General features: G+C 37.9%; 6 protein-coding genes across 9 annotated transcripts in view; 3 read left to right on the top strand and 3 right to left on the bottom strand.

Moving 5' to 3' along the window:
* The first annotated feature begins 296 nt into the window (after window positions 1-296).
* On the top strand, window positions 297-4,807 carry LOC105268369 (hornerin-like). The gene is made up of 7 exons (XM_011307894.1): window positions 297-445; window positions 1,052-1,891; window positions 2,082-2,219; window positions 2,286-2,324; window positions 2,416-3,388; window positions 3,990-4,407; window positions 4,468-4,807. Exons 1-7 carry the CDS (start codon window positions 394-396, stop codon window positions 4,699-4,701), a joined length of 2,694 nt encoding a protein of 897 aa, XP_011306196.1. The 5' UTR covers window positions 297-393; the 3' UTR covers window positions 4,702-4,807.
* Window positions 4,808-4,869: 62 nt separating this feature from the next.
* On the top strand, window positions 4,870-9,955 carry LOC105268368 (poly(U)-specific endoribonuclease homolog). The gene is made up of 5 exons (XM_011307893.1): window positions 4,870-5,585; window positions 5,655-6,059; window positions 7,019-8,465; window positions 8,787-9,204; window positions 9,302-9,955. Exons 1-5 carry the CDS (start codon window positions 5,534-5,536, stop codon window positions 9,533-9,535), a joined length of 2,556 nt encoding a protein of 851 aa, XP_011306195.1. The 5' UTR covers window positions 4,870-5,533; the 3' UTR covers window positions 9,536-9,955.
* A 66-nt stretch (window positions 9,956-10,021) lies between these two features.
* Window positions 10,022-13,607, bottom strand: LOC105268367 (uncharacterized). Its single transcript, XM_011307892.1, has 12 exons — window positions 13,425-13,607; window positions 13,257-13,321; window positions 13,136-13,196; window positions 12,868-13,073; window positions 12,709-12,792; window positions 12,198-12,372; window positions 11,396-11,769; window positions 10,990-11,141; window positions 10,840-10,892; window positions 10,634-10,763; window positions 10,405-10,536; window positions 10,022-10,335 (listed from the first exon to the last, which is right to left on the bottom strand). The coding sequence occupies exons 1-12, from the start codon at window positions 13,429-13,431 to the stop codon at window positions 10,044-10,046; spliced, it is 1,731 nt and encodes a 576-aa protein (XP_011306194.1). The 5' UTR covers window positions 13,432-13,607; the 3' UTR covers window positions 10,022-10,043.
* Window positions 13,608-13,770: 163 nt separating this feature from the next.
* LOC105268363 (zinc metalloproteinase homolog-disintegrin albolatin-like) lies at window positions 13,771-18,394 on the bottom strand. The gene is made up of 12 exons (XM_011307882.1): window positions 18,345-18,394; window positions 18,196-18,260; window positions 18,075-18,135; window positions 17,807-18,012; window positions 17,648-17,731; window positions 17,141-17,309; window positions 16,039-16,421; window positions 15,216-15,367; window positions 15,075-15,127; window positions 14,862-14,988; window positions 14,646-14,777; window positions 13,771-14,576 (listed from the first exon to the last, which is right to left on the bottom strand). The coding sequence occupies exons 1-12, from the start codon at window positions 18,349-18,351 to the stop codon at window positions 14,285-14,287; spliced, it is 1,731 nt and encodes a 576-aa protein (XP_011306184.1). The 5' UTR covers window positions 18,352-18,394; the 3' UTR covers window positions 13,771-14,284.
* A 1,413-nt stretch (window positions 18,395-19,807) lies between these two features.
* LOC105268365 (uncharacterized) overlaps window positions 19,808-27,782 on the bottom strand; it is a 20,546-nt gene continuing 12,571 nt past the window's right edge. For all 3 annotated transcript variants that reach the window (XM_011307888.1, XM_011307885.1, XM_011307886.1), the window contains 2 exons: window positions 26,516-26,679; window positions 19,808-19,893 (listed from right to left, as the gene is read on the bottom strand). In XM_011307888.1, the coding sequence (XP_011306190.1) occupies window positions 19,852-19,893; window positions 26,516-26,679 (206 nt within the window). In that variant the 3' untranslated portion in view covers window positions 19,808-19,851. The remainder of the gene's footprint in view (window positions 19,894-26,515; window positions 26,680-27,782) is intronic.
* LOC105268364 (poly(U)-specific endoribonuclease homolog) lies at window positions 20,376-26,496 on the top strand. Of its 2 annotated transcripts, XM_011307883.1 has the most exons (6): window positions 20,376-20,572; window positions 22,385-22,486; window positions 22,713-22,802; window positions 23,266-24,421; window positions 25,160-25,589; window positions 25,972-26,496. In XM_011307883.1, exons 1-6 carry the CDS (start codon window positions 20,518-20,520, stop codon window positions 26,203-26,205), a joined length of 2,067 nt encoding a protein of 688 aa, XP_011306185.1. In that variant the 5' UTR covers window positions 20,376-20,517; the 3' UTR covers window positions 26,206-26,496. The 2 variants fall into 2 exon arrangements, with proteins under 2 accessions (XP_011306185.1, XP_011306186.1); XM_011307884.1 differs by lacking the exon at window positions 22,713-22,802 and having other exon boundaries at window positions 20,393-20,572.

Below are 27,782 nucleotides of genomic sequence, written 5' to 3'. Positions count from 1 at the left end.
TATCATATATCATATAATTTATTATGCCTTAACAAATGTGTTCTTTATTTTTAAATAATCGCCGGAATAAAGTTAGTTATTTCATGACTCAATCATTTCCGATAAAGGGCATTACTCATTGCAAATGCACAGCCTCTTTTCCGAGAACTCCGCCACTAGCGTAATACCCAGATAATAAGTTCAAAAGGCACTTCATTTATTTCAATGTCAGATGTCATGAAAATCGGTTTGAAAATTTTATCGCGAGACTTGTAAAATCTCAAATGGATAAGACACGCGGAATTCTCGTATATAATGTGAGTTCGAGATGCACAGAGTTCAGTCATTGCTCAGTACTTAGGTGTCGAGTACATTTCTCAATGCACTCGTAAATTCTCATTTGAAATAATTGCAATGAAGCTAGTGGTGGGTTTTGCTATTGCGCTCTTAGCGCTGTGCGGTATCTGTAAGTGTCTAATTATCTTTTTAGATTAACTATTAATTATAACATTAACTATTAGCATTTAATTCTGATTTATTAAAAAAATTATCCATTTTTCATAACGCAATAACAATTGACATCATTGGCCCTCAAATTAATTGTTTAATTAATATTCATGATAAGGAATTCCGGTTTATATATGTTTAAACAAAATGCAGGGCTGCACTAACGAACGAAAAATATACAGGGACGTTTTTCTTTTAGTTGTTCAAGATTTTTTAATTGTTGAGAATGTCAACTTTATATAGGCTTCCATGGGCTATTTAATATATAACTTTATTTTTTGGTAGATAATGAACGTTTTGAGAAGTTAAAAAAATGCAAATCTATCCAGAATTACATTAAACTATAATAAACAATCTGAACACTCCCAGTCATGATCAATTCAAAGTGATTTAATTTGTAACTAAAATGTATGTAGTTTTAAAAAAATGAATAAGTTTAAACAGATAAGGGATTTGGAAGGGAGTAATTATTGACAAAAATATGATTTTTGTTTTCAATTAACAATTTCATACATCAACTATTAAATATCAATAATTTTTTTTGACACTATTTTCAAATTTTCAGATTCAGTGGAAGCTAAAGGTCATGGAGGACGAGGCGGTCATGGGAGAGGGGGAGGTCATGGTCATGGAGGTCATGGGAGCAGTGGAGGAGGTCATAGTGTGAGTTCTGGAGGAAGTCATAGTAGCAGTAGTGGAAGCAGTAGTAGTAGCGGAAGCTATGGTGGAAGCCATAGTAGTGGGGGTTATGGTGGAAGCCATAGTAGTGGGGGCTCTGATGGAAGCCATAGTAGTGGGGGTTATGGTGGAAGCCATAGTAGTGGGGGTTATGATGGAAGCCATAGTAGTGGGGGATATGGTGGAAGCCATAGTAGTGGGGGATATGGTGGAAGTCATAGTAGTGGGGGATATGGCGGAAGCCATAGTAGTGGGGGATATGGCGGAAGCCATAGTAGTGGGGGATATGGGGGAAGTCATAGTAGTGGGGGTTATGATGGAAGCTATAGTAGTGGGGGATATGGCGGAAAGGATAGTAGTGGGGGATATGGGGGAAGCCATAGTAGTAGCGGATATGGCGGAAGGGATACTAGTGGGGGATATGGGGGAATCCATAGTAGTGGGGGATATGGGGGGATCCATACCAGTGACCCGTACGGTGGAAGTCTCAGTAGTGACCCATACGGTGGAAGCTATAGTAGTGGAAGCTATGGTGGAAAGCATAGTGACGGCTATGATGGTGATAGCTACAGCAGTGGAATTTACAGTGGCATTTACGGTGGAAGAAATACCGATGATAACGGCGGTTATCGCTATCCTGGATCAGGAATGGATTCAAAAGATAATCCATTCCGCAATCCTTTTGATGACTTTTCAATGCCCGGATTCGGAAGTCGAAGGCGACCAGGTCAGATACGAATCCATCATTTCTATAATATTCAAGACTTGTTTTATAGTTGAGAGATGTAATAATGATCGTCATTATGAAGACCCGAGGTTCAGGCCTTTACAAGAATCATAATCATTGCATGACTTTGAGCTTTTTGATCAACGGCATAAGCCATTAACAAAATATTATGTAAATCATTCGTTTGCAGACCATAGGACTGAGGATGACGGACTGAGTGAATTACTTCCGGACCTGAAGATACCCAACTTTGATGATATGCAATATAAACCAGGGGTAGGCTTCCGCATTCCTGGACTAGATGATTCGGGCTTTGACTGGCATCGAGGTACTGCCTATTTTGAATTCTCTCATTATTATAGGATCATTCCCCTAAAATTCCATTGATTTTCAGGTTCGATCTTCGGTTCCAACTCCAAACCAACTCATGCAGGTACTGTTCAATCTTCCCTCCATTTTTAATTCCGATAACTCAAGAGTATGAAATAGGATCGCTAAGATATGAATCGTGTCTTCGTTTGCAGAGAAGCCAACTGACCACAAGATTAATCCAGACCCGAAACCATCGAGTACTTCAACCAGTGGTGATGACATGGATTTGAATACCGATTCTCATCCTTCCATCGACGCCGGAAGTAGTAATCGTCATAGATACAAGCACCGGCAGAAGCACAGAGACGGGCACGGCAGTAATTCCACAACAACTACTCCAAGACCAGATAATTCAACAACAACTACTCCAAGACCGTCATCTCTATCACCTTCCAGGTTGGGACAACCCTCCAACTTCGATCCTTCTGCTCGTCTTGAAACTCCGATGACTCCACCACATCATTCTGTCCCTTCAGAAACATCTCACGTACCGCAGCTTCCGACGCTTGCCCCTACACAATCTAGACAGTCAAACGGATATTATCCTTTAGGTCAACCCTCAGGACTGATTCATCACCCCGGAATATCAAATTATGGACAACCATTGACTTCTGGAACTCCCGCTGGACTTCAGCCGATTGTCCCCGGTCAACTAATCATTCTACCAAGTAGAACCAATCCTTCATCAGATCTTGGACAAATCGCAGCAGAAGCTTTCGTGCATTCCGCAATCAATGCAGGAGTCAATCGTTTGATCAATCCCTCACATCAGCACACTGTCAGCTCCAACCAGAATCTACAATCAGGACAGAGTTCTACGGTTACTAATACCACGACCATTATTTATAACAATTACACAACTAATGGACAACCACAGAAAACCATCAGTGGACAGGGAACGAATCCTGATGGAGTCGATATTGGAAATCGCTATTTAGAGAGCAATCTCACTGAAGATAATGTTCCTGCTCCGCCGACAGTCCAGTACTACATTTCTGATGACCAGTTGATGAATCTTACTGAGAGTCTCTTTGCTAAGGAGGAAACAGACTTGTATCAGCATGTCATTCTGAACTTACAGAGTAAAGTTGAAGGGGGGAATGTTACTGACGAGGCATCAAGAGTGTGAGTATCATTGTACAATTTCAAAAGTACACGGAGAAAAGAGTCATGGTACAGAAAACGGTAAATGTATGGTTTAGCTCCACCAAAAACAATAATCATTAAAATATTAATTTCTCTGGCGAAAAAATCCATTCTTATCCTCTCAGTTCCCGTTGATAAAACGAAAGAAGAGAGTGAGAGACAACAAGGAGGTAAATACATCGAAAAATAATCCTCAGGTAAACTCTAGTGTCCCTGAATTTCCTTAAATCCTCCTTCCCCCTGCTGATGTGCGCATAGTAGCATTTGGGACATCCACAATGGTGAAGCGTCCTATAATAATTCATCATGATTACTCCAGCAAATAGTTATCTCTACTATAGTTGCATTGTATTAGTTATTAGTTACTACGGAGCGATGTAATTTTTACTTTTACATGTTCAAAATTAGTCGAATGTCAAGCAGAAAAATCATTTACTATATTCTTATAGTTAAATCTACTATACAATTTCATAGTAATCTGTACCATTGACTTATCTCCGTATCGAAAGGAATTTTCCAAGAAACTTCTGTTCTCGGATGTCGATACCAATCCGTAATTGTGGTTTGCAATTTCTTTCAGGCTTCTGTACACCAATTCAGAGCTGTATGACATTCCTACAATCCAAGTTTACAAGAATATGTTCGACAATTACGAGTTGAACTCAACAATGAAGGAGAATACCACGTCCGAAATGCGGAAAGAACAGCACTTGCTCCTGGACACTTTCTTCAATACAGACATCATGACAACAGCTATGAACTGGCTCGCCAGTAAATATTACATCGAATCAGACGACTTCGAGATGAAAGATACACTCCGGCACATTTGGTTCAGTAAAATCAACGGGTCTACCTCGGGATTCGAGCGGATATTCCTCGCAGAAATTTATCCTGGCTCTGGTGTACTAGGAGCACAAAATTGGATCTACTTCATGTCCAAAGAAATATCCAATGATATTGATTACATGGGATACACGCAGGAGCATCGTATAACAGATGTAAGATTTTATTTCAATATCAATGGATTTTCATTTCTTTAATTGCTTCAAAACTTTCAGAAAGCACGGCTGTTGAAATTAAACCTCAAAATCGGGGGTTCGGTGAAGCAAAATTCTACAATGCTGGTGGGAACATCCCCTGAACTCGAAATGGCACTTTACACCATCTGTTTTTATACCAGACCGAATGATATTTGTCCAATATCACTTGGAGGGCACAAGTTCTATCTTTACACTCACACTTTTAGATACTTTGGAAATGACCTTATTGACATGGGTATCATTGCGTTCTAGGAAATTATTTCAACTTGTGATAATTAATTTTTAAACATTTTTAAACAACAAATTGCATTACACTGGAGATAATCATCTAATTTTATTAACAATTTGATTCTTGTTAGAAACACGTCAATATTTTTTCGGTAGTAATTTTACTAGTAATTCAATTTGAGTTCAATTACAATAGATTAATTAAAATTGATTTGTTTGAATAAATAATTATATTTGTCTAATAATTCTTTAATTAAATGAATTCGTTTCACTCGTTGTTTATAAATGTTTAGCACTTGTTCTTTGGGATTTTTTGAGGTCATGGATATCCTACTATATGTACTTGATTCTACTGTTTACATTTGATATCATAAATCAATGTTACACCTTCTCCTAAATTACGTCTCACATACCTCTAACATTTATATTTATTATCAATTATTTATATCGAGTGTTTTTCATTATATTATCCTCTGCATTTTTCTGTGAGTTAATTTTTGTTTGCAAACAAACGACTTGAGGAAGAGGAGTCCATTAATATTACCAAGACCCCTAATCAACCAAGGCATTAAGAATCAATTGAGCATTTACGCTCGTAATGTCTCGTCTCCAATCTATCTGGAAGAAAGATAATGAGTTCAAAGGGTTGCAACACTCGCGCGTATGCGCAGTTGTCCATACATTGAAAAAGTGACTAAAAAATGTCTTGGGAATTGCGTTGATTACTGAGAATGCTAACGATTAAACGAGTCGCCTAAACCACTGATATAATCTAGATCTGTGAGGGAACGAAGACGTCAGTCGTGCGGCGACGACCGACCGTCAAACACGTGAATCATCAGCTGCGGGAACAACTATGAAGGTCGCGGTGCTAGTTGCGGTGCTGATCATAGCACTCTGCAGTATCCGTAAGTACAACACATTTTTTTTGCCTGGATTATTCTGAAACAGTAGATGATAATGATCTGTATTTTCAGATGTGAGTGATGCAAAATATAGAGGTGGGGGAAGCCGTGGAGGTAGTCGCGGTGGAAGTTCTGGAAGCAGCAGAGGAGGAAGTCGGGGTGGAAGTTCTGGAAGCAGCAGAGGAGGAAGTCGGGGAGGTGGATCTGGAAGTTCCAGACCAAGTCCACCAATTTATCATCCACCTGTTCATATACCTTCGCCACCAGTCTACAAACCACCGACTCACTCCGCACCTCCAGTTCATAAACCACCAGTTCCAGATTACAAACCATTCCCACCTGTTCCACCACCAATTCATCATCCTCAAACGAATATACCTTCACCCCATGGGAGTGGATCAAAGCCCAGTGCACCTCTACCAGGAACCATCAACTCAAAAGACAGCAGCAGTATATTCATAAACAACGAACGACCAGGTCAGATAAGGAAAATTTTTTAACAACTGCTATTCTAGAAATTCTCTGTGTCGATTTCATTATCACTAATAGTGATGATGATGCAATGACGTAGATTTCCAGCAATTTGTTTTGCGGGTTGTTTATCAGCCAGTCGGTGAAACTTTCCTCATAAGAAAACCGGTGTAGCAGATAAACTCGTCGGAATTCCCATGTGACAGCTGAAATTCATTCGTAGCTTCTTTTAAATGCTCACAATAGTATGACAGAACATTGTTTGTACATTTGGCTTTTATATCTAACCAGAAATGAATTCGGAACCATGAGTTAATTGATAGGTCCATGTGAGTGTCCAGACCTCTCAGATCGTAGTTTCTATAATTCTAATTAGTTCCTGGGAAGAATTTCCAGTTATTTCCATTATTTTTCCTGAAAACTAAGGCAAATTCAATCATTTTTCATTTGTCCGTCCACAATTTGGATGGATTCACTCTAATTATGTTGAACCTGAATGCATGAAATGAATTGATCCCTTCAGGACATAAAATTAGTCATTCTTTGGGCTGAGGTAGATGTACGGAGTCTTTCCCTATCCTTTATTTCTGAAGATATATGATTCTTATAATTCGCATAAATGAAATTGAATTCAACGCGCGACGAATATCATGACATGATCTGGTGTTGCCCTTCAAGTTATTCTCTGCCTAATTGACTTTGATTCAATTTTATTCTTGATTCCGCTTGGTTGTGATATTAGTTAGTGAATTAATTCAATCTCGCAAATCAATTCGTTGAAAGACACATGCACTCACTACTAATTACTGTAATTATCAATGAAATTCATACGCATCCCTTATTTTCGATACAGACCAAGTCGCCCAAGCATTGGCATAAAAATATTTGATTGCTCAGAGGACGCTCCGTTTTCCAGTTCCACCATCAAGTTCTAGACAATGTAGTTTGACCATTTGATCTTCCAGGAAGTTCATATCCAGACTGGGCTAATCCAGGGACGAAGCCGTCTGCACCAAATGGCAGGCCGACAGGAAGTCACCCGCCATTTCCCAACACGAATTCATATCCACCCGTCCCCAATCCCGGGACCAAGCCATTTCCACCAATTGGCAGTCCAACAGGAAGTCATCCGCCATTTCCCAACACGAATTCTTACCCATCCGTCCCGAATTCGAAGCCTTACCCAGACTGGGCGAATCCAGGAATGAAGCCGGGGCAACCGATTGGCACACCTGGTGCCGGAAATCCCTCATATCCTAATACGAATCCTCACCGTCCTTATCCGCCTGTAGTTACTCACGGTGGAAACACACATGCACGGAATTCATCATTCCCAAGTGTATCAGCGCCTCATCCACCGAAGCCAAGTCTTCCATACCCATCATCCAACCCCCACAACATGCCACAGCCCAACGCACCACACATCGGATTCAACCCAGGAGTTACTTCAGGGGTAGGCACACCTCACATAAACCCACCGCATAATTCCGCACCTTTGGGGGCACCTCCACACCTGCAGCCTCACTCACCACCATATCCAGGGCATTACGGAGGTTATCCAGGTGGATATCACGTAGGTCAACCCGGAATGGTCCACAATCCTTATCCGATGCAGCCTCCACCAGGAATGCCAAACTACGGGGCTTCGCATATTTACGGAGGTTCTGCAATGTCCCAGCCTTATGTGCCAAGCCAGACTATCATTTTTCCGAGTCAAAGCAGCGCTAGTCCAGGAATTGGTCAGCTGGTGAAAGAGGCATTAGTTTACTCCACTATCAATGCCGGTGTCAATAGATTGATCAATGGAGCACCGTATCACCATCATTATGTGGGCTCTAGTCCTCAAACTCATCCGACGGGAGTTTCCACTGTCACTAATAATACAACCATCATTTATAATAATTACGGTGATCAAGGACAAGTACCTCCAGGAACATCTCCTGGTGTACCGGGTGCTTATGTACCAAACAATCCTGGGAGTTATCCGTCAGGAAGCCCTGGAGGAAGTTTTGGCTCTGGTAATTCTGGAAGTTATACTCCAAATGGTGGGACTTACGGGACAAATCACGTAGGAAGTATTCCACCTCAATCACCAGTGCCTGGAGCCGTATCACCTCCGGTTACAGGTGGAAATCCTCTCTATCCCGGTGTTGTTGGAAATCCAGTGATTCCAGCAGCTGCTGGTAACACTAGCGTTCTTAATTCTCATAATACTACAACTGGTAATAATCAGAATGCAGCGGCTGCTCCTGAGGCACCACCAGTCCCTCAATATTACATCTCTGATGATGAATTAATGAAACTCACTGAGACTCTCTTCTCCAAGGAGGAAGTGAACTTGAAGAAATATGTGAGTCTGTATGTCCAGCGGAAAACTAGTGCGGTGAATGTCACGGATGAAGCACCAGGCCCGTAAGTTCGAAAATAAAACTAATTAAGGCCCGGATGAACTATCTGGAAAAGATAATTTACTCCAAAATTGGGACTTCTAATTACTCCGTCAATTAATCGTTTTTTCCGATAATTGTTAGCTAGCGGCCTAGTTGTTGACAACCGCGAGAACACTAGCTAACAATTATTGAAAAAAACGATTAATTACCAAAGTAATTAGGAATCCGAATTTCGGAGTAAATTATCTTTTCTAGATAATCCACCCGAGCCTTAAAACATCGCTTGAACGTCTGTAATGAAACCAAAACAAAATTAGTTTATTATATTTTTATTGTGTTCCAGGTTGATGTATACGTTACCAGAATTAAACGACATACCAACAGTTCGGATGGTAAAGAACATGTTCGATAAGTACCAAATGAATTCAACATTAAAAGAGAACTGTACATCTGAGATTCGAAAAGAAGAAAGCTTGCTACTGGATACTTTCCTCAATACTGACGTAATGACGACTGCGATGACTTGGCTGGCGAGTAAGTACTACATCGAACCCGATGATTTCGAGAGAAAAGAAACACTTCGTCAGATTTGGTTCAATAAAATCGACGGTGCGACGTCTGGATTCGAGCGGATCTTCTTGGCGGAATTGTATCCGGGCCCGAGTTTCATTGGTGCCCAAAACTGGATATACTTTGCAGCCAAAGAAACATCAAATCAGATCAATTATATGGGATACACCGAGGAACGGACTATAGGCGATGTAAGATATGATTTCTCGTTCTAGGAAGAACTGCATTGAAAAGCAGAGGCCATGATTATTGAATTTATGCTCTAACTGATTTGTTTTGTGATTATAGAAGGCATCGCTGTTGAAAATTAATTTTAAAATGGGAGATGCTGTGAAGCCCAATGTTACTATGCTGGTAGGAACCTCTCCGGAACTTGAAATGGCCTTGTATACTGTCTGCTTTTATGCCAGGCCAAATGACATCTGCCCAGTGTCCCTGGGAGGGACTCATTTTTATCTTTACACTCATAGCTTCCGGTATTTCGGAAAGGATCTAATTGATGTCGGTATCGTCGCTTTCTAGATAATTTTATAATCTGTGATTGTCAAGTACTGGAATTGTCTAGAATTTTTCATAATATTATTTTATTTGTTCATAAAATATTCATAATTCGTGGTTCTCCCTTTATAAACTGCTTTACAGAGAATAATAATTGGCCAATTGTTGATTAACAATTTAGGAATTTAGATTAAAAAATTAAAAAACTTTAAACCTCGTTACCGTCGTATTCCAATGCAGATAGTTGTAATTTATATTTCGTATTGTATATTATTAATTAATTGGATTTACTATTGCGGGCAGAAATAATGATATGATGATCAAGGACAAAGATCTCCAGGAGTTTTATCTTCAAGTTCTCGGGATGCACTTCAAATGCGAGAGTTCAGTGAAAGCATGATGAATGTATTCTAGCATGAATATATTATCATAATCAATAATAAAGTGACGTGTTTATAAATTGTCGAGAGATATAGAATGAAAAATCAGGAATTTACGGATGGAACCGATTTGAAATATAATTTCGCCACCTTTAGCTTGTCGATTGAGGGACTGTAGGGTCTGGGACACATTGTCCTCTTAAACAAATATTTCTTCCTCCACACGATGTACCATCAGCAGCGGCAAGCTTCGTTCCCTCACATTTCCACCCGTTGGCTGGATTGAAGCACCTCATTTGCTCGCAGATTGAATCGTCGACGTGACAGGCGCTGCTGCTCACTAGTTTGTAGCACTGCTGGTGAACATCAAAGAATTTTCCGGGGAGATAAACAGGTAAAACGTCTTCTGGCCTCGGATTATGGTTGAGACAAGTTGGATTCATGCTATAAAATCAAATTCATAATTATCTGGACTTTAACGATTCCCAGGTACAACATTAGTTTCAATCTTACTCAAGGAAATCTTGAATAGCACTCAAATTGCAAGATGACCCCTGGTAATTGTTGTCATCTACATATGGATTCGTTAGACGACTATGTCTGAGGTAGCAATCGATCGGATCAGCATCCGCATCAGCACCGAGTCTACAATGAAATAAAATTATTGCGCGAAGGTAATCGTTTCGAAAGTGTCTTTTGCATGAAAGATTTCTCATTGATAGCTTTTGGTTTTTGTACGTACAAGCGAGCAAGCGTATGGGCAGCCTTCGTAATCCCACCTAACCCAGCTCTTTCCCGAAGTATAGCCGTATTCAACAGTTGATTTTCCTCGTCTGATCTTGCACAAGCTCTATTCGACACTCCAATTTCCGCTATCACGAACCAATAAGAATTAAATTTATGAGAACATTTCCAAATCATTTATAAAAGAACGTAAAGAATTAGTACCTCCAAGACCATAACTGCAAAGTCGATCTTCCGTGGATTTACACAGCCTGTGGCTAAAATGAAGAGTAATGAAGTCTTGCTATTGATTGATTGCATTTGATACTTCAAATTCAATGGCTAATAGCCAGAAAAATCATAAAATTATCGTACCTTGTCATGGTTATAATTACGTCGTAATCATCGAAAGCGATATCGTCCTTTCGCGCATACCAATACTTTCCACAATCCTCTAGCGTTCCCCGAAGATTTGGAATTCTTTTTTTAATTGTATTGTCCTTGATGTATGTTAAAGCCGTGGCATCCTGAATCAATAGCACAATGATAATTAATTATGTTCAAATGAAAAGAGGAATGTGATTCGATTCTAGTTATTCTAGTTATTCTCTCCAACAAAAATCTCTCAGACAAAATTCCCCGGGCAAAATCTAGCCACTGATCTACCGACGTCGGTCATATTATACCACTTAATTTGAATTTTCCCGGGGGATTTTTGTTGGAGGATTTTGTATGGAATATTTTCTCTCAGGGGAATAACTCCGGACCGCATGGGGCTCACCTTTGTCAGGACGATACCCGCGATATTCAATCTAAACTTTGGATTCTTGAAGAATCGGTACTTCAAATCTACACCATTCCAGAAAGCCAGGAGATAAGCGAGTGAAGACACATCATCTTGGTTGAATCTTTTATAAAAATCATGAGCTACGACTACTAAAATTCGAGGGTACACCGTGGCACCCCTTAAAGGACATTGATGAAAGTAAGTACGTGCATGCGATTGACACTGGTTACATAATGGTTCTTCATTAATTAGTGACAAATTGCCGCATTGATTAATGCAGTTCCTATGCGCAATTGTACACTGTTTGATATGGGCTCTGTCCGGTAGTTCCGCTACCGATGAATTTACGACATTTACCTCCTTCGTTACTGAAAAAAATTAGAAATAATAATTACACAAAATATGAGTTCCAAAAACGTAAATTACGACTTTAAAAACGTCAATTATTACATTAGGATTACATGTTACCGAAAATAGTATATTTCACGCCTAGGACGGAAAAAGGGAATCTGACAAATGCGCGTTATAATCCTCATCTCCGACTCGGACTATAAAGTCGCATTCGTCCTAGGCGTGAAATATACTATTTTTATATCCATCGTAGTATTTGGTATGTCAATCCGGAATTTTAGCAGAATGAGAACTCGTAAATGATGAGAAAGAAACTGTAATTTACGGAATAAAGAAAAATCGTAAATTACGTTGGAAATCTTGTATTTTACGGTTAGAGTTTAGTGTATGTTCAATTATCAGCACAAAACGTTGAGTTTGACTGTAGTGAAGATACGTAACATACCTGAGATTATGGATGTCATATTCACTTCAGGGGTTGCCGTCTTGTGAACAATATGGTAATCATTGTCTGCAAAAAACTCACGATTTTCTATGAATCTACGATGCCTGTTGGCTTCCTTAATGAGCCGTTGGGGAATTGGTTCGATGACTAAATTTTCCGATGCTATGTGTCCAATCTGAATGATGAATAAGAATCGTTCAAGGAGTTATTGATTTTATCTTCTCATTTCTCAAGTTTTTTTGACAAATTTATGGAAACGGTTGATAAAATTGACGTGAAGAAACATAGGGTTGTTAGCTTTAATTATAATTTAATGTCTCATGAAGTTTCATCACCGTGGAAGACGTTTGCATATCATATTGAAGTCTCAAGATGAGACGATAATTCCTAAAGTAGAAAAAAAACCTTTCGGTCCGAGTATGGGGCTCAGTAATCAGAATATGTTGCTGTTAGATCATGTCGTTGTTGTTAAGATAATATTACTATTATTTTGATGCTCAATTCAGCTTACCACTATCGGAGTTTCATTTCTCTGACTAATTATGATAACTGCAGACTTTGCCAAGTCTTCATATCTCTGAACCTCGTCCATTACCTATAAGAAGGATTTCACGATGGAATATGTCCGTATAACATCAAATAAAGTGGTAACTACAAAAAAAATACGTACCCATATGTCTTTTGTTAATAAAGGACCCGCGAGTCCGGACTTTAGTGTGTAAATTGGGGTATCCGAACTAAAAAGAACTCTGTCCGCTGGTGTCAACCATAATTCAATATTTTTTCCGAAAGCCCGCAAGTGCATTCTCCTACCATAATCAGCGGATCGTTTTTCGACCCTTGGCCAATGAATCTGAACGATTTCATAATCTGGCACTGCAATAAATTCTATCTATTAAGAAAATACGTTTTTGGACAATTACTTATTGCAATTTTACCATCGTTGCCGATTGTTCCGAACACCTGCTGTCTTTCATCGCTGGTCATTCGTTCATGTATCTAGAATTTTCAAAAATTCGTGAGCATTCGTAATGGCTTTATGATTATTGATTCACTTACCTTTTGCAATTGGTGTGTACTTGTCACCGAGAAAGCAACTAGTTGCCAAAATAAAAACGCTAATTCTAAAATTAAAACAATAATTAATAACAATATTATTTCCTTTTTACACTTAAACATGAGAGAAAGAATTTAGAATTATAGTGTCAAAAAATGAATATCCCTCACTTAGCATTTCAAGGTGATCCGTGCTTTAGAAAATTTTCAAGAAACTCATTGAACAATAGTCTCCTGTCGTCTTTATGTACTCTCTGCCACTGTCAGTTTATTGGAATGTTTGTTTTATCTGGGAAGACCACATTATGTGCAAACTATCGGTAACATTTCTCAAATATTACTTCATCCAATCTAAACATTTTTATCAGAGGCGTCTGTAAACAGCTGCATAGGTATCTCGAACTCGCTTTTTTCATTTCAGAAAAAGAACAAAACTTGCTAAGATTGCCTTAACAGATTAATCATTTCGGTTGAAGGATACTGAACATATAATCACAGATATTGCCTCTGATATTGGCTGACATTCGACATAAAAAATACAGAGTCTTATCGGATCCAACCCATGGCGTTTATTCAGGTGTTAATTAGCTCATAGGCCAGCTAAAAATGGCACATACACTTTATCTTATTATATATTAGTTTTTCGAAGCAAACCAGTGCTAGTCCAAGAATTGAAAAACCGACGAAAGAGCTGTCGATCTACTCTATCATAAATCACCGCCATCATTGTGTGAGCTCCAGTCCTCAACCCCGACCAACAGGAGCTTCCACTGTCAGCAATAATACAATGATCTTTTATAACAATTATGATGATCAAGGACAAATATCTCCACGAGCACTATCTTCCAGTTCTCAGGATGCACAGCAAATACCAGAGTTGCATGCAAGCATGACGAATTTATTCAAGCATGAACATATTATCATAATCAATAATACGTGACGTGTGACGTGTTTATAAATTGTCGAGAGATATAGAATGAAAAATGAGGAATTTACGGATACAAGTGGTTTGAAATATAATCTCGTCGCATTTAGTTTGTCAATTGAGAGAATATTGGTTCTTCGACACATTGTCCACTCAAACAAATGTTTCCTTTTCCGCAGGATGTACCCTCAGCAGCGGCAACCTGCATTGACTCACATTTCCATCCGTTGGCTGGATTCACGCACCTCAAATCCTTGCAGATTGTATGGTCCACATGACAGGCCCTGCATTTCACTAGTTGATGGCACTGCCGGTGAACATCGAAGAATCTTCCGGGGAGATAAACAGGTAACACTTCTTGCTGGGTCACATTATTGTTGAGACAAGTCGGATTATTGCTATTAAATAAAATTCATAATTATCTAAACTTTAATGGTTCTCACGGACAACTTTAGTTGCAATCTTACTCAAGGAAATCTTGAATAGCCCTCAAATTACAATCGGACCACTGTCCATATTTGTCATTCGCGTGAGCATTCGTTAAACGACTAGCTCTGAGGAAGCACTCGATTTGATCACCACCGTGGCCAGCACCGAATCTGTAATTAAATGAAATTATCGTACCAATGAAACTGCTCCGAAACAAGATTTTTGCATAAAGGATTACGGGTTTTTGCGCGTACAAGTGACCAAGCACATGGGCAGCCTTCGAAATCCCAACAAAATCCGCGTTTTCCTGAATTATTGCCATATTGAACAGCTGCTTATCATCATCTGATCTTGCGCAAGCTCCTTTCAACATTCCAAGTCCTGCCAATACGAACCGATAAGAGTTAAATTTACGAGAAAATTCTCAAATCAGTTCTAAATCAACGGAAGCTATTTCATTTTCGTACCCCCAACTTGATGATTGCATTCTCGACCTTTCATAAATTTACACAGCTTGTAGCTAAAATAAAAAATAATCAACTGTTGAAGTGCATTTGATGCTTCAAGATCCATGGTTAGTCGCCGAGAAAGTCATAAAATTATCTTACGATGTCATCGTCATAATTACGTCATAATTATCGAAGGAGATGCTGTCCTTTTGGGCATACCAAAACTTTCCACAATCCTCTGCTGCTTTCCGGATATTTCGAATTTCTCCGCCGATTGAATTGTTCGCAATGCATTCTAAGGCCATGGGATCCTAAATCAACAGAACGACGATGAAATATATTCAACAAATATGTTTAACACTGAATTATGTGCAAGTGAGAAAGGGGGAATGGAACTAATTTCTAGGGGTAATTTCCCCAGACATAATTCCCTGGACAAAATCGCCTCAAAAATCTCCCAACAAAGATCAAAAACTAATTAAAAAATTAAACATGGATATCCATTCCGTTGCGAATTTGAACGTTATGCATTTTACCATCAAAACAACCTTTCAAATACATATATTTTTTTTTATATTCCAGACTTCTCTGCTCTGTTTTCGCTAATCAGCCCTCACCCTATCTCACCCGGGAAATCTCACCCTATGGATGCAGCTGTGAATCCTACACTTTACTTTAATTCACTCTCCTATAGAACATAGGAATGACACGGGAAACCACAGGAAAAACCATGTCGGTACAGGTGGTTGCTCTATTACCAACCTCCCTCTCACCAGTGCCTGTTGAAAAATTCCATTCAACGGGGAGTCGAACTCACAACTTTCAGAATACTAGGCTCACACCTAGCCACTGAGCTATCAACGTCGGTCTTCAGATATATTGCGTCCAGATAATTATACCACTTAATTTGAATTTATCCCGGGGGATTTTTGTTGGAGGATTTTGTCCGGGATGTTTTTTGTCCAGATATAATAAAACTCACCTCTGTCAAGACGATACCCGCGATATTCAGTCTAAACTTTGGATTTTCGAAGGATCGGTACTTCAAATCAACGCCATTCCAGAAAGCCAGGAGATAAGCGAGTGAATACAGACTATCTTGATTGAACTTTTTATAAAAATCATAAGCTACCACTACTAAGATTCGAGGGTACACCGTGGAACCTCTTATAGGACATCGATGAAAGTAAGTACGTGCATGCGATTGGCACCGGTCACATACTGGATCCAATGATTCTTCATTAGTTGGTGACAAAATTCCGCACTGATTGATGCACTCAGTATGCGCGCTTTTGCACGCTGTGAGATCGAGTTCGTATGGCAATTCCGCTACCGATGGGTGCCCTCGATTTACATTGCCCGGTACTAAAAACATTTATTTTCAGACCTAGCCGTGGAATACAGATCATACCTCCCCACATGCATGATTAAAGATGGCATGCATATGGGGAATGGTGATATGTTTTCCACGGTGTGGCTTTAACGGAAATTTTTCCAGACGCAGGCTCCGGGAAACGCGCTTTTCTGAAAAAGGTCTTTTTCAGAAGTACATACAGTACAGAAGTATGTACAGTAAGTACATACTGAAGACACTAACCGTACGATACGAGATTTTAAATGTGATTTATGAGTTTCTGATCTTCAAAGTTATGAGATGAGTCTCGTAAATTATGAATTTTACATCGCAAAATACTTACGCTCTCTTTCTCATCATTGACGAGATCTCAATCTGATAAAATCCACGATGTGCCGAAAAGTAACATGTGTGAAAGTGACTTTCCCGCACATTGTAAATTTGAATTTTTATAATTCCTTTGAAGAATTCTTTTAATGTCATTTAGACTCATCGTTAGATAACCCTGAATATTCCTCAACTTAAAGATTTGATGTTGCCCAAAAACTTGTTTTCTGTCCATCGTTGCATTTATGATATCAATCTGCGATTCTACCATATTGAGATCTCGTAAATGACGGGGAAGAAAACGGAAATTACCAGGTCAGATATTATGCGGTTAGAGTTTTCTGTGTGTACAATCATCAAGACAAGACGTTCAGTATGACTGCAACGAAGATACATCACATACTTGATAAAGATAAGGTCGTATCCGACTCAGTGGTTGTTCTATGGTAAGCAATATACTGACGATGATCAATGTCTTTAGAATCCTGAAGATTATTATATGGGTTGACTTCCGCCATGAGACGTTGGGGAATTGAGGCAATAACCACATTTTCCGATCCTATGTGTCCAATCTAAATAATACAGAATAAGAATAATTGAAGCAGTTATTGACGTTAACTTATCATTTTTCAAGTTTTTTGACAAATTTATGGAAACGGTTGATAAAATTGACGTGAAGAAACATAGGGTTGTTAGGTTTAATTATAATTTAATGTCTCATGAAGTTTCATCACCGTGGAAGACGTTTGCATATCATATTGAAGTCTCAAGATGAGACGATAATTCCTAAAGTAGAAAAAAAACCTTTCGGTCCGAGTATGGGGCTTAGTAATCAGAATATGTTGCTGTTAGATCATGTCGTTGTTGTTAAGATAATATTACTATTATTTTGATGCTCAATTCAACTTACCACTATCGGAGTTTCATTTTTCTGACTAATTATGATAACTGCAGACTTTACCAAGTTTTCATATCTCTGAACCTCGTCCATTAGCTATAAGAAGGATTTCACGATGGAATATGTCCGTATAACATCAAATAAAGTGGTAACTACAAAAAAAATACGTACCCATCTGTCTTTTGTTAATAAAGGACCCGCGAGTCCGGACTTCAGTGTGTAAATTGGGGTATCCGAACTAAAAAGAACTCTGTCCGCTGGTGTCAACCATAATTCAATATTTTTTCCGAAAGCCTGCAAGTGCATTCTCCTGCCATAATCAGCGGATCGTTTTTCGACCCTCGGCCAATGAATCTGGACGATTTCATAATCTGGCACTGCAATAAATTCTATCTATTAAGAAAATACGTTTTTGAACAATTTCTTATTGCAATTTTACCATCGTTGCCGATTGTTCCGAAGACCTGCTGTCTTTCATCGCTGGTCATTCGTTCATGTATCTAGAATTTTCAAAAGTTCGTGAGCATTCGTAATGGCTTTATGATTATTGATTCATTTACCTTTTGCGATTGGTGTGCACTTGTCACCAAGAAAGCCGCGAGTTGCCAAAATAAAAATGCAAAGCCTACAATGTTACAATATTACTTCATTTTTATACTCAATCATGAAAAAAAGAATCTCAAATTACAGTATGAACAAAATCACTCACTTGGCATTTTCAGGTGATCCGTACTTTGAAAAATTTCCAAGAAACCTATCGATAAATAGTCTCCAATCGTCGTTATGTACTCTCTGTCTTTATCAATTTATTCGCAGGTTTTTATTATCAGAAAAAATAACATTATGTACAAACTGTCGACAATATTTTCCAAATATTGCCTCACCCAATGTAATTTTTTTGGTAAAATCGCCTGTGAGCAAATCCACGTGGGTGGCAAAACGCGTTTTTTTTCTAATTTAAACAAAAGAAGTTGATAAGATAAATGTTCAGTACCCCTCCCCCTCCACACCCCCTATAAATCAACCCCGATGTCGACTTAAGTCGATGGTTTCTCACCCTCTGATTCTAAATCTTCAAATCATTTTTTGGGGAAACAAATAGTTTCTTCCATACTTCCATATTTAAAATTTATATACCGCTCTTTGCATTACCCTGGGCGACGACGGGGATCTAGTGGTTACCAGTTCCATCGACGACACATGTTGGTATATTTAAAGATCAGAGACAACACAAAGAGGCATTAATATTGTTTAATCAAGCAGAAGCGGTACCACCAACGAAACAATCAATCACCTTTTGCCGCAACCTAGACAGTTGATATCGGTGTAAACACGTCGCTGTCCTTGCCGCAGCAATTCTGTAATTAAATTAACAATTTTTAATATTTGTTTATAACTATATCAGCCGTTTACCTCATAGTCATTTAGTATCACCAAGGACACTGTCTTTATCGAATCCTTCATGTAAACATGATGATTAGTACAATTTAAATTGTACTATAATTATATTACAGTGTAAACTTCAAGTTGTAATTAAAACTTCAACGTAAAATGGTAATTAAGACCAATGAAAATTTACAGGCGTCAGTACGTTTTCTAATCAAAACAAAATTATTAAAAAAAAAACAAATTTGAAACAGATTCGACAAAGAAACAGTAGCCGGTAACTCAACATCATCTGCGGAGGCAGCTGGGTCCAAAAATCCTGTTCCAAAACAACAATTCTGAAATGATCAGGTTCTCTAGGTCTTGTCTTGTGGGAGGCCTATCACCCTGGACGAACTGGTGACCAGGAACACTTGGAGACGAACTCTCGAGCAAGTAACACTGCACATTAACAATCTATCTTACATTATATCGAGTCTTTAACTGAAGTTTATTTGTTAACAATAAATAAAAGATCGAGTCATTCAATTAAATTGTTGGCAGTATATCCTTCATCTACACACATGCTGCATACTTACCACTTTTATCTAGAGTAGTTCTGACTTTTACAAAGATTCAACATTTTTTTACTTATCTGTAAATAGTTAGTTTATTAAAACTATAATTAATTAATCAAAAGCGGAAATTATCATTTCGACACACGGAAATTAACACTACCCTATACTATGAAACACATGAAATATTCGTATTATAATTATAGATCTTGAAATAGTAATTTTATAATTATAAATCTTGACATAATCATATTATAATTACAATCATTTAAATCATCACTTGCGTTGTTTCTTCAGGGATTCGAAGCTCAGTTTCTCCTATAAAAAAAAACAAAGATAATAATTTAGTAACCAAAATCATTCGTTTATTACTACATTATTGCTATCCTACACAGAAAAAAAAAGTACTGGATAAATAAATGTTTTTATAAAATATTTCGTCCTTAATGTGCGATTAATAAAAACTTCTTTTCATAATGGAAACCCAAAAAGGATTGACTCAGACAATAATTTTAGTTTAAAAGGTAAAAATGTTTTAATGAATCATCAAATTTCTATCTATAATTCACGGATGCCTCAGACCAGCTCAATAAATTAATGTTGAAGTAGTTTTCAATGTAAAAATGCGTTAGACCGGAAAAAATAACGTCATTGAAATGAAGAGCATACATGGATTCTCAAGGTCTTGTATTCAAACAACTTGATGTTTAAAGGTGTGATCAAGCCCGACAAACTGGATTTTACAATGGTCTCGGGGACCTTCTGGCACGGTCAATGAAAAGAGAAAGCCTACCAGTGACTCACTTTATAAGACGTCATCACATCTCCAATCTTTACCTCGTATACACCAACTGAGCGTCAGTTTAATTTCCACTGCTAAAGGAGAAACTACAACTCTGTGTGGATTTAAAAATCAAAAATATTTACTGTTACATCTTCAGTATGGGGACGAAGCGATTACTTTTTGTAATTGCTATTTCTCTGTTAGTGATTGGCTGTGAGTTGAAAAATATTATGTGAACATTTATCACGATATCAATTTACAAGTTTCATTTTTCAGTCTTAACATTGCGTACTTTATATCAAGTATCAAATTGTTGAATTTTTATTCTACATCCATTTTACTGCAAAAAATTGTGGAATTAGACTGTATATTTTTTGCTTGCAGTGAAGAAATCGGAATTTTGTGATCAACTCTTTTACAATTTATCGTGTCAAGTGTAAAATTTATGATGAAACCCTGAGGATTTTTATAGAACAATAATTTTGTTTATTAATTATCAATTCCTCGGTTTTAAAATTAATCACGAGATAGATTTTCGCAAATAATTTTATTCCTCTTTATGACTTCTCAATTATGGGGCATAAGTTATTGTTGTTCACGTAAGGCAATATTTCCCTGGAATTTTCTCGAGTGTTCATGAAAAAAAAAATTGGGTTGTACACGTCAGCAATAGAACGCAGTACTCCGATTTCAGATCACAAACAATTCAGGATCAAGTGTTAAATTGGGCTCCATGTCTCATAGACAAATTATCCAATTCACTGCATCAGAGTCAATTCCTCGAATCATGATGACTGAATTAATCTGTTAATGAAAATTTAGAACGTTTTCCGAGTAAATCTGTTTCTCTATTTTCTAGAAACTGTCCGTTTATTTTCGACATAACTTTCTCCAACTTTCTTCAATTCACAATGGACTCTGAATTATTTTTTAAATAAAAGATTGAAGATCGAACTCCTTTCGAAATACTCGCGATATCTTCAACGGATTAATCACAACAGAAATTATAAAATAAAATTAATACTTTATAATGCATTTTAAAAATTAGAATAATACAAAAAATGGTAAATTGGGAATAAACTTTTTTGCAAACAGCAAAAAAGCCAAAAATATTTGATAACCTAGAGATATTTTCGATATTTCTCCAGTGCCGATATAAAATTATGGAATTAATTAATCCCAGAGACAAACTAATTACAAAATAATTCAATATTTAATATTTCCGAAGCCCAAATCTGCATTTCTCTCATATATTGAATGATAATAAATGAAATGATAAATAAATAAAAATAATAAAAATGATAATATTTATTTATTACATCTAACAACTAATTGAACTATAAAAAGCCATTTTAAGGCCCGGATAGACTGTCTGGAAAAGATAATTTACTCCAAAATTGGGACTTCTAATTACTCCGTCAATTAATTGTTTTTTCCGATAATTGTTAGCTAGAGTCCTAGTAGTTGACAACCGCTAGAACGCTAGCTAACAATTATTGAAAAAAACGATTAATTGCCAAAGTAATTAGGAATCCGAATTTCGGAGTAAATTATCTTTTCTAGATAATCCACCCGAGCCTTAATTTAAATATTAAAAATTTCATTCACTCAAATAAAAATTATAAAACGTGTATCTATTGAAAGAAGACGTAGATCTTTGAATGATTTCCATTCCAAGTAATTGATTTAATTGTTGAGAACAACGCAATTAATGCAAAATATTATTTATGATTTATCGCACACGATTTCATTCTTAGGATTCATTAATATATTCCACTGGACTTCAATTAAAAATCTGTACGTCACTCGACAAATTACAGTATTGAACAAAAACCATTCGTAATTTCTTCCCTTGCATTAATCTCAAGTGGTTATTAATTATTTCTGAAAATATATCAGTGAAAATAGGAATTTGAGAATGCCTGATTGGTCGATGGAGATGTTATCCCTAATATTATTAATAATTAGATTTTGTTAAGTAATTCCTTCAAAAGCCCGACCTCATGTTTAATCTCCATCTTTCAGGCATCGACGCGCGAAAATCAAGTGGCAGTCGTCGAAGAGGAAGTAGCAACAGTCGTGGTTCCTCATATTCAAGAACAACATCGAGACCTCAACACTCTCAAGGTAAACAACAATTAAAAAAACAAAAAATACCCAAGTTGGCAATTAATTACCATTCCATGTACCCATAATTCACGAGTACATGCTCAATTCCTGGGTGTGTGGGCTTCCTGGATCTTGGAATCTAATACAGAGGATTGAATCACAATTGAATGATGAGACGTTGACTAATCACTGTAGTGGCTACTGTAGTTTTCCATTCATTTCCTCTCATTTCCATGTTTTAAAGCTCAAAGGGGCCAGGACTATAGAAACTGGGCGGCAAAACTCACTGGAGCTGGACAAGATAAAAATCATAAAGTGGGAAATCATCGTCCAGGTATTTCATTAGAGTACCATCCCATTCAGAGCATTTGTCATACGTTGGCTTCATTTATGCAATGAGTTGGTGTGTTAAGTAATCTAGTAATTAATAACAGCTAGTGGGGTTTTCTACGCCTCTGTGGATTCAACAATTCGAGAAATTACATAACCCAATTCTCTTGCTCAATGCTGTCATGTTTTATTTTCGATGATTCATTTCGCTTATCATTCGAAATTCATGTACGATTATTCATCACACGTTCATTAGAATTCCATTCTTGTTGGCTTTAAATTGACGTAATTGAAGCGAATCATTATTTGACATGAAGCGAGTCAATCGTTAAGCCTCACTTCATTCAAAATTCATACTTTATTTAACTAGTTGGTTGGATGAAAATTTATTTTTGGATTAGTTTGAGGTACATACGCAGTTACTGATAATTGAACAAATCATTTAATTATTTATGAATCCCCAACAGATTCCAACTCAGGAACAATTGGCTGGAACGTTCCACCGAAGCAGACCCCAACAACGAACGTGAAGGCATCAGCACCAGTATCAGACACAGTCTCCAAAACAAGTGCAACAAATGTTCAGAACTCGAACTGGAAGCCCTCAGGAGGATATGGTGCAAATGGTCAACCCAACAATCCTTCGATGAACACAGGACACCAAGGAGCACCTCCTCCATACAATCCATCCGTCGGCAGTCACAATCCGCCTCCATACAGTCAAACCTACCACCCACAATCTCACAATCAACCGTATGGAGGACCACCAGCATACGGAGCACCACCAGCTTATGGATCTCCATCATATGGATCACCTCCAGCCTATGGTGGTAACTATCACGCACCAGGAGGCTATCACGCACCCGGTGGTTATCAATCCCCAGGAGGATATCACGCACCACCAGCCTACAATCCTTACCAGAGCCATTCTACATCCCCTGGAATTGGTTACAATCCTCCAGTGGGTCATGCACCTCAAACGATTCTGGTGCAGGGTGCATCATCCAGACCAGGAATAGGACAATTAGCCAAGGAGGCTCTGGTATTCGGTGCTGTAACTGCTGGAGTCAATGCAGCTGTCAATAGAATCATTCCTGGAGGAATCTACGGGAACTCTGGTCATTATGGAAGCAGCGGTGGTGGTGGTGGTGGAGCTGTTGGAGTACCAGCGTCTACCCATACCCAGATTACCTATAACAATTATTATAATAATGGTAGTGCACCTCAGCCAGCTGAAGGAGCTGCTGCTCCTGCTGCTGCTCCTGCTGCTGCTCCTGCTGCTGCTCCTCCTGCTGTTGCTCCAGCTCCTGGTGCTCCTGCAGCTGCTGGCAATCCACCCAATCCCCCTGGTGCTAATCCAATCCCGGAACAACCTAGTCAGGGTTCTAATACTAATGCCAGTCCTGATAAAACAACCAGTGGAGAAGCTGGAAAACCTGCTAATCCTCCTAGCGAGGAAGCACAATTCCCTAGTCCTCTGGGGTATGTCATTACCAAAGCCGAGATTGAGAAACTCACTGAAGATTTGTTGAGCAAGGATAAGAATAATGCATTCAAACATATCACCGTCAATCTACAGGGACAGAAGACCGATGACAGTGTCACTGATGATGCACCCGAATCGTTAGTATTTTTTAATCTTCATTATTCTTATTATTTAATCCATTAAAAAATATCACCTCAGGAAATTACAACAAAAAATATTACAAATATTACAAGATTATTGTTTCAAAATATTAGCTCAAAATATCTCAACCAAAGACACATTATTTCGAAACATTACAAGAACAAAAACAATACATTCTCATATTCGGTATATAATTGTCAATTATAATATCTCTCAAGTCCCTCAATATTCCAATAATTTTGTAATATTTCAAATCACGAAATAATGTTATTACCGTTTCAAAGATACTCTACAACTCCACAGAATGAATGACTAATTCAAGCCATAGAAATGCTCAGTACTTAGTGTATTACGCAAAATATATCGATTTATAACGAACACAAGAGTAATCCCCAGCTCGCTCAAGCAAATCACAACAATCGACTAGACTTAGGGATGGTTTCCCAAATAATTGACCCACAATATTTTTCCAGTATAATAGTTCTACTCAGTAAAATAATTTTGAAGAAACCAAATTATTAATGCATTTGCCTCAAGCAGAGGCATTCGATTGTGCAACCACTGGATACAAATATTAATAATTATAATTAATACTACTATAATATTAATAATTACAGTATTCCGTAGGATTTCACATTCGACTTGAATCGGTTTTTACTTCTGAAATATTCACGAATTTGTTTATCTAATTGATTAATTATCATTATATATATCATATCATCATAATCTTGCAGATTATTAGCTGTTAAAGAAGAAGCCTACGAAATTCCAACGATAAAAGCAGTAGTGGCTCTCCACGATAACTACGAGCTTGATATTAAAGTCAAGGAGAACGTGACACCTGAAAAACGAAAGGAGCAGAACGAGTTGTTGGATCAATTCATGCAGACAGAGATAATGCAGGCAACGTTGAAATTCCTGGCTGAGAAAGGATACGTCACTAACGATGAGTACGACTTCAAAGATACCTTGAGACGGATTTGGTTCACTCAGTTCAAGAGGATTGACGCTGACCCCGGAAGCTCTGGATTCGAAACTGTATTCCTGGCTGAGCAATTTGATAAGGAGATTATTGGAATGCATAATTGGGTGTATTACGCCAGACAGGAAGCTGCGAAGAAACTGAATTACTTGGGGTATATCAAGCAGCAGTCCCTTGGAGATGTAAGAGAATGTCGATTATTAAAAATTATAATGTACAGTCTTAAAAGTTTCTTGAAATTTCAGCCAGTTATCTGGAGTTTTAATTGAGTTTGAATTCAATTTCAATTAAAAACTCTAACTAAACTTCTGATATATCTTGAAAATCATTGAATGGGTTTAAAATTCTAATTGGTTATACGTCAATAATATTGTTTATACAATATTTATTACGTTGTTAAACAATTTAAAAAATTATCTTTGAAACTATAAATCTGATGGTGAATCTGATAATAATTCAATGATTTTTCAGATAGTCTTTTTGTGATCCGAGAAGACATTCAACAAATTTGAATAAAAATGTCCATCCTACATTTTCTTAATTATTTACTTTTATTTGTTGCAGAAGGGGGCCATTGTTAAACTTCGATCATCCCTCAACGAAATTGTTCAGCCTGTCACGACGATTTTCGTTGGCACATCACCAGAGCTGGAGATGTCCTTATACACAATGTGTTTTTACACACGACCAAATTATCCTTGTCCTATTAAACTTGGTGGCACTGAATTTGTTATCATCGCTAACCGAGTGAATTATTTGGGTACCGATATCCTGGTCTCAGCATATCCAGAGATCTAAAACTACTTCATACTATTTAATAAATTCAATGCAGTTAAAATCTAATTGAAACTTGAGATTTTAAACGATATCACAGTTAATGGAAGAACAATCTGGTAATGGAGAACCTTTGGTTATTATAAAATGATTTTTTGAGTATTCTACATCACGAAAAGAAGTAATTTTGCTACGAATGCCTGAGATTCAAATGTGATAATTTTCTAACGATCCAGCGAGATTTTGTAATGAACAAATAATAGATAAGTAGAAATAAATTCGCGTCAATTAAAGTTCAATGAAATGTTTATTGAATTTTGTTTTTATCACTTACTCTGAAGACCTGGTGATACCTTTGCCTGTAGGCACTTATTTCCAAGAGTGGAATAACTGCCGGGCGTCCATGGGCACATCTATTTGGTAAATCTGTCTCAATCCAATGAGACACCACTGCATCGCATTGATTTCTGTTCAGTGCATCACCAAATCTGATGGCACCTGGAATGATTTGGAAGAAAAAATCATCAGATGTAAAAAAAATGCAAGAACTGGGACTAGTAAATTTGTCATAGGAAGAACCAAAGAGGATTGACTGAAGTAGAGACTCAGTTCTGGAGGTTTGAGTGACCCCAGCGGCATCGTAGTACTGCACCCCAAGATAGGGAGGGCGGAACACGCAATGCTGGGGTGTCCATCAAGTCGACGGGGTGAATTTTATTCTCTGCGGTGTGAATGCTTTTTGTTTTTTATTGGTTAACTGAAATTTAGACGACGGTAGAACGAGCGGAAAGGGGAAGCCACATCTTGTGGAATTTCAAATGAAAACAATTATTCAATATGTTGAAGATATACTACTAATGAAATTATATTTTTATAATAAAACACGTTGTCTAATTGGTAACGTGCTTGCCTACCACGCGGACGGCCAGGGTTCGATCCTGCCATCATTCATTTTTTTTTTAAATAATTCCCATTTTTTCTTTAGGTAGGTAATCACTGCAATTGAAAAATTCGAAATTTTTGAAAAAGTATCAGGGTAACATGACAATCGAGGAGCTATTCACGGAAATTTTCGCTGAAAGTGAAAAATTGGAAATTTTTGAAAAAGTATCAGGGGAACATGAACGTCGGGGAGGTATTCAATTTTTAAACGATATTTCGAATGATTAGCCATTTATTTAAAAAAAAATAGGAATTATTTTGAAAAAAAAAATGAATGATGCTGGGTATCGAACCCAAGCGGTCCGCGTGCCAGCCAAGCGCGGTGCCGACGAGACAAGCGATACCTTGTCGCTAACTACGGCAATCGCTGGAAACCAGGGCAACATCAGACAGTGGGGCTTTGGAGGGCGCCGAAAAATTTTTTCATTCTTTTTTTTTTAATTCGAAAAGTGCATGGAGATATTCCAGATGCCACTAAGGTGGAATGGGAGATTTATAGCTGAACAGTGCGGCGAGGAAAGGTGCTCCCCTAGACTCGTCACCGCCGCCTGGAAAACGATTCGCCATCATTTGAACCCTACTGGAGCCCGAAATATGCGCTTTTATGTTTTCCAGCGTTCCAAACAGAAAAATGCAAATATCTCGGTTCCTATGGGTCG

The sequence above is a fragment of the Fopius arisanus genome, unplaced genomic scaffold (assembly GCF_000806365.1).
Source record: "Fopius arisanus strain USDA-PBARC FA_bdor unplaced genomic scaffold, ASM80636v1 scaffold00056, whole genome shotgun sequence".
Taxonomy (NCBI): Eukaryota; Metazoa; Arthropoda; class Insecta; order Hymenoptera; family Braconidae; genus Fopius; species Fopius arisanus.
This window is presented reverse-complemented; position numbering and strand designations above follow the sequence as displayed.

Excerpts from the sequence above, each read along its gene's own strand:
- LOC105268363 (XM_011307882.1), bottom strand. Across the intron at positions 18,013-18,074 it reads CGGAACAATCGGCAACGATG|TGCCAGATTATGAAATCGTC; the intron begins GTAAAATTGCAA and ends AATTTATTGCAG. Across the intron at positions 14,989-15,074 it reads ATGCAATCATCAAGTTGGGG|GACTTGGAATGTTGAAAGGA; the intron begins GTACGAAAATGA and ends TCGTATTGGCAG.
- LOC105268367 (XM_011307892.1), bottom strand. Across the intron at positions 12,793-12,867 it reads TATTAACAAAAGACATATGG|GTAATGGACGAGGTTCAGAG; the intron begins GTACGTATTTTT and ends TCCTTCTTATAG. Across the intron at positions 11,770-12,197 it reads TATGACATCCATAATCTCAG|TAACGAAGGAGGTAAATGTC; the intron begins GTATGTTACGTA and ends AATTTTTTTCAG.
- LOC105268368 (XM_011307893.1), top strand. The coding sequence starts at position 5,534 with ATGAAGGTCGCGGTGCTAGTTGCGGTGCTGATCATAGCACTCTGCAGT. Across the intron at positions 6,060-7,018 it reads CATAAACAACGAACGACCAG|GAAGTTCATATCCAGACTGG; the intron begins GTCAGATAAGGA and ends TTGATCTTCCAG. Across the intron at positions 9,205-9,301 it reads AGGAACGGACTATAGGCGAT|AAGGCATCGCTGTTGAAAAT; the intron begins GTAAGATATGAT and ends TTGTGATTATAG.
- LOC105268369 (XM_011307894.1), top strand. The coding sequence starts at position 394 with ATGAAGCTAGTGGTGGGTTTTGCTATTGCGCTCTTAGCGCTGTGCGGT. Across the intron at positions 446-1,051 it reads CTTAGCGCTGTGCGGTATCT|ATTCAGTGGAAGCTAAAGGT; the intron begins GTAAGTGTCTAA and ends TCAAATTTTCAG. Across the intron at positions 4,408-4,467 it reads AGGAGCATCGTATAACAGAT|AAAGCACGGCTGTTGAAATT; the intron begins GTAAGATTTTAT and ends CAAAACTTTCAG.
- LOC105268364 (XM_011307883.1), top strand. The coding sequence starts at position 20,518 with ATGGGGACGAAGCGATTACTTTTTGTAATTGCTATTTCTCTGTTAGTG. Across the intron at positions 22,487-22,712 it reads GAGACCTCAACACTCTCAAG|CTCAAAGGGGCCAGGACTAT; the intron begins GTAAACAACAAT and ends CATGTTTTAAAG. Across the intron at positions 24,422-25,159 it reads ACTGATGATGCACCCGAATC|ATTATTAGCTGTTAAAGAAG; the intron begins GTTAGTATTTTT and ends ATAATCTTGCAG.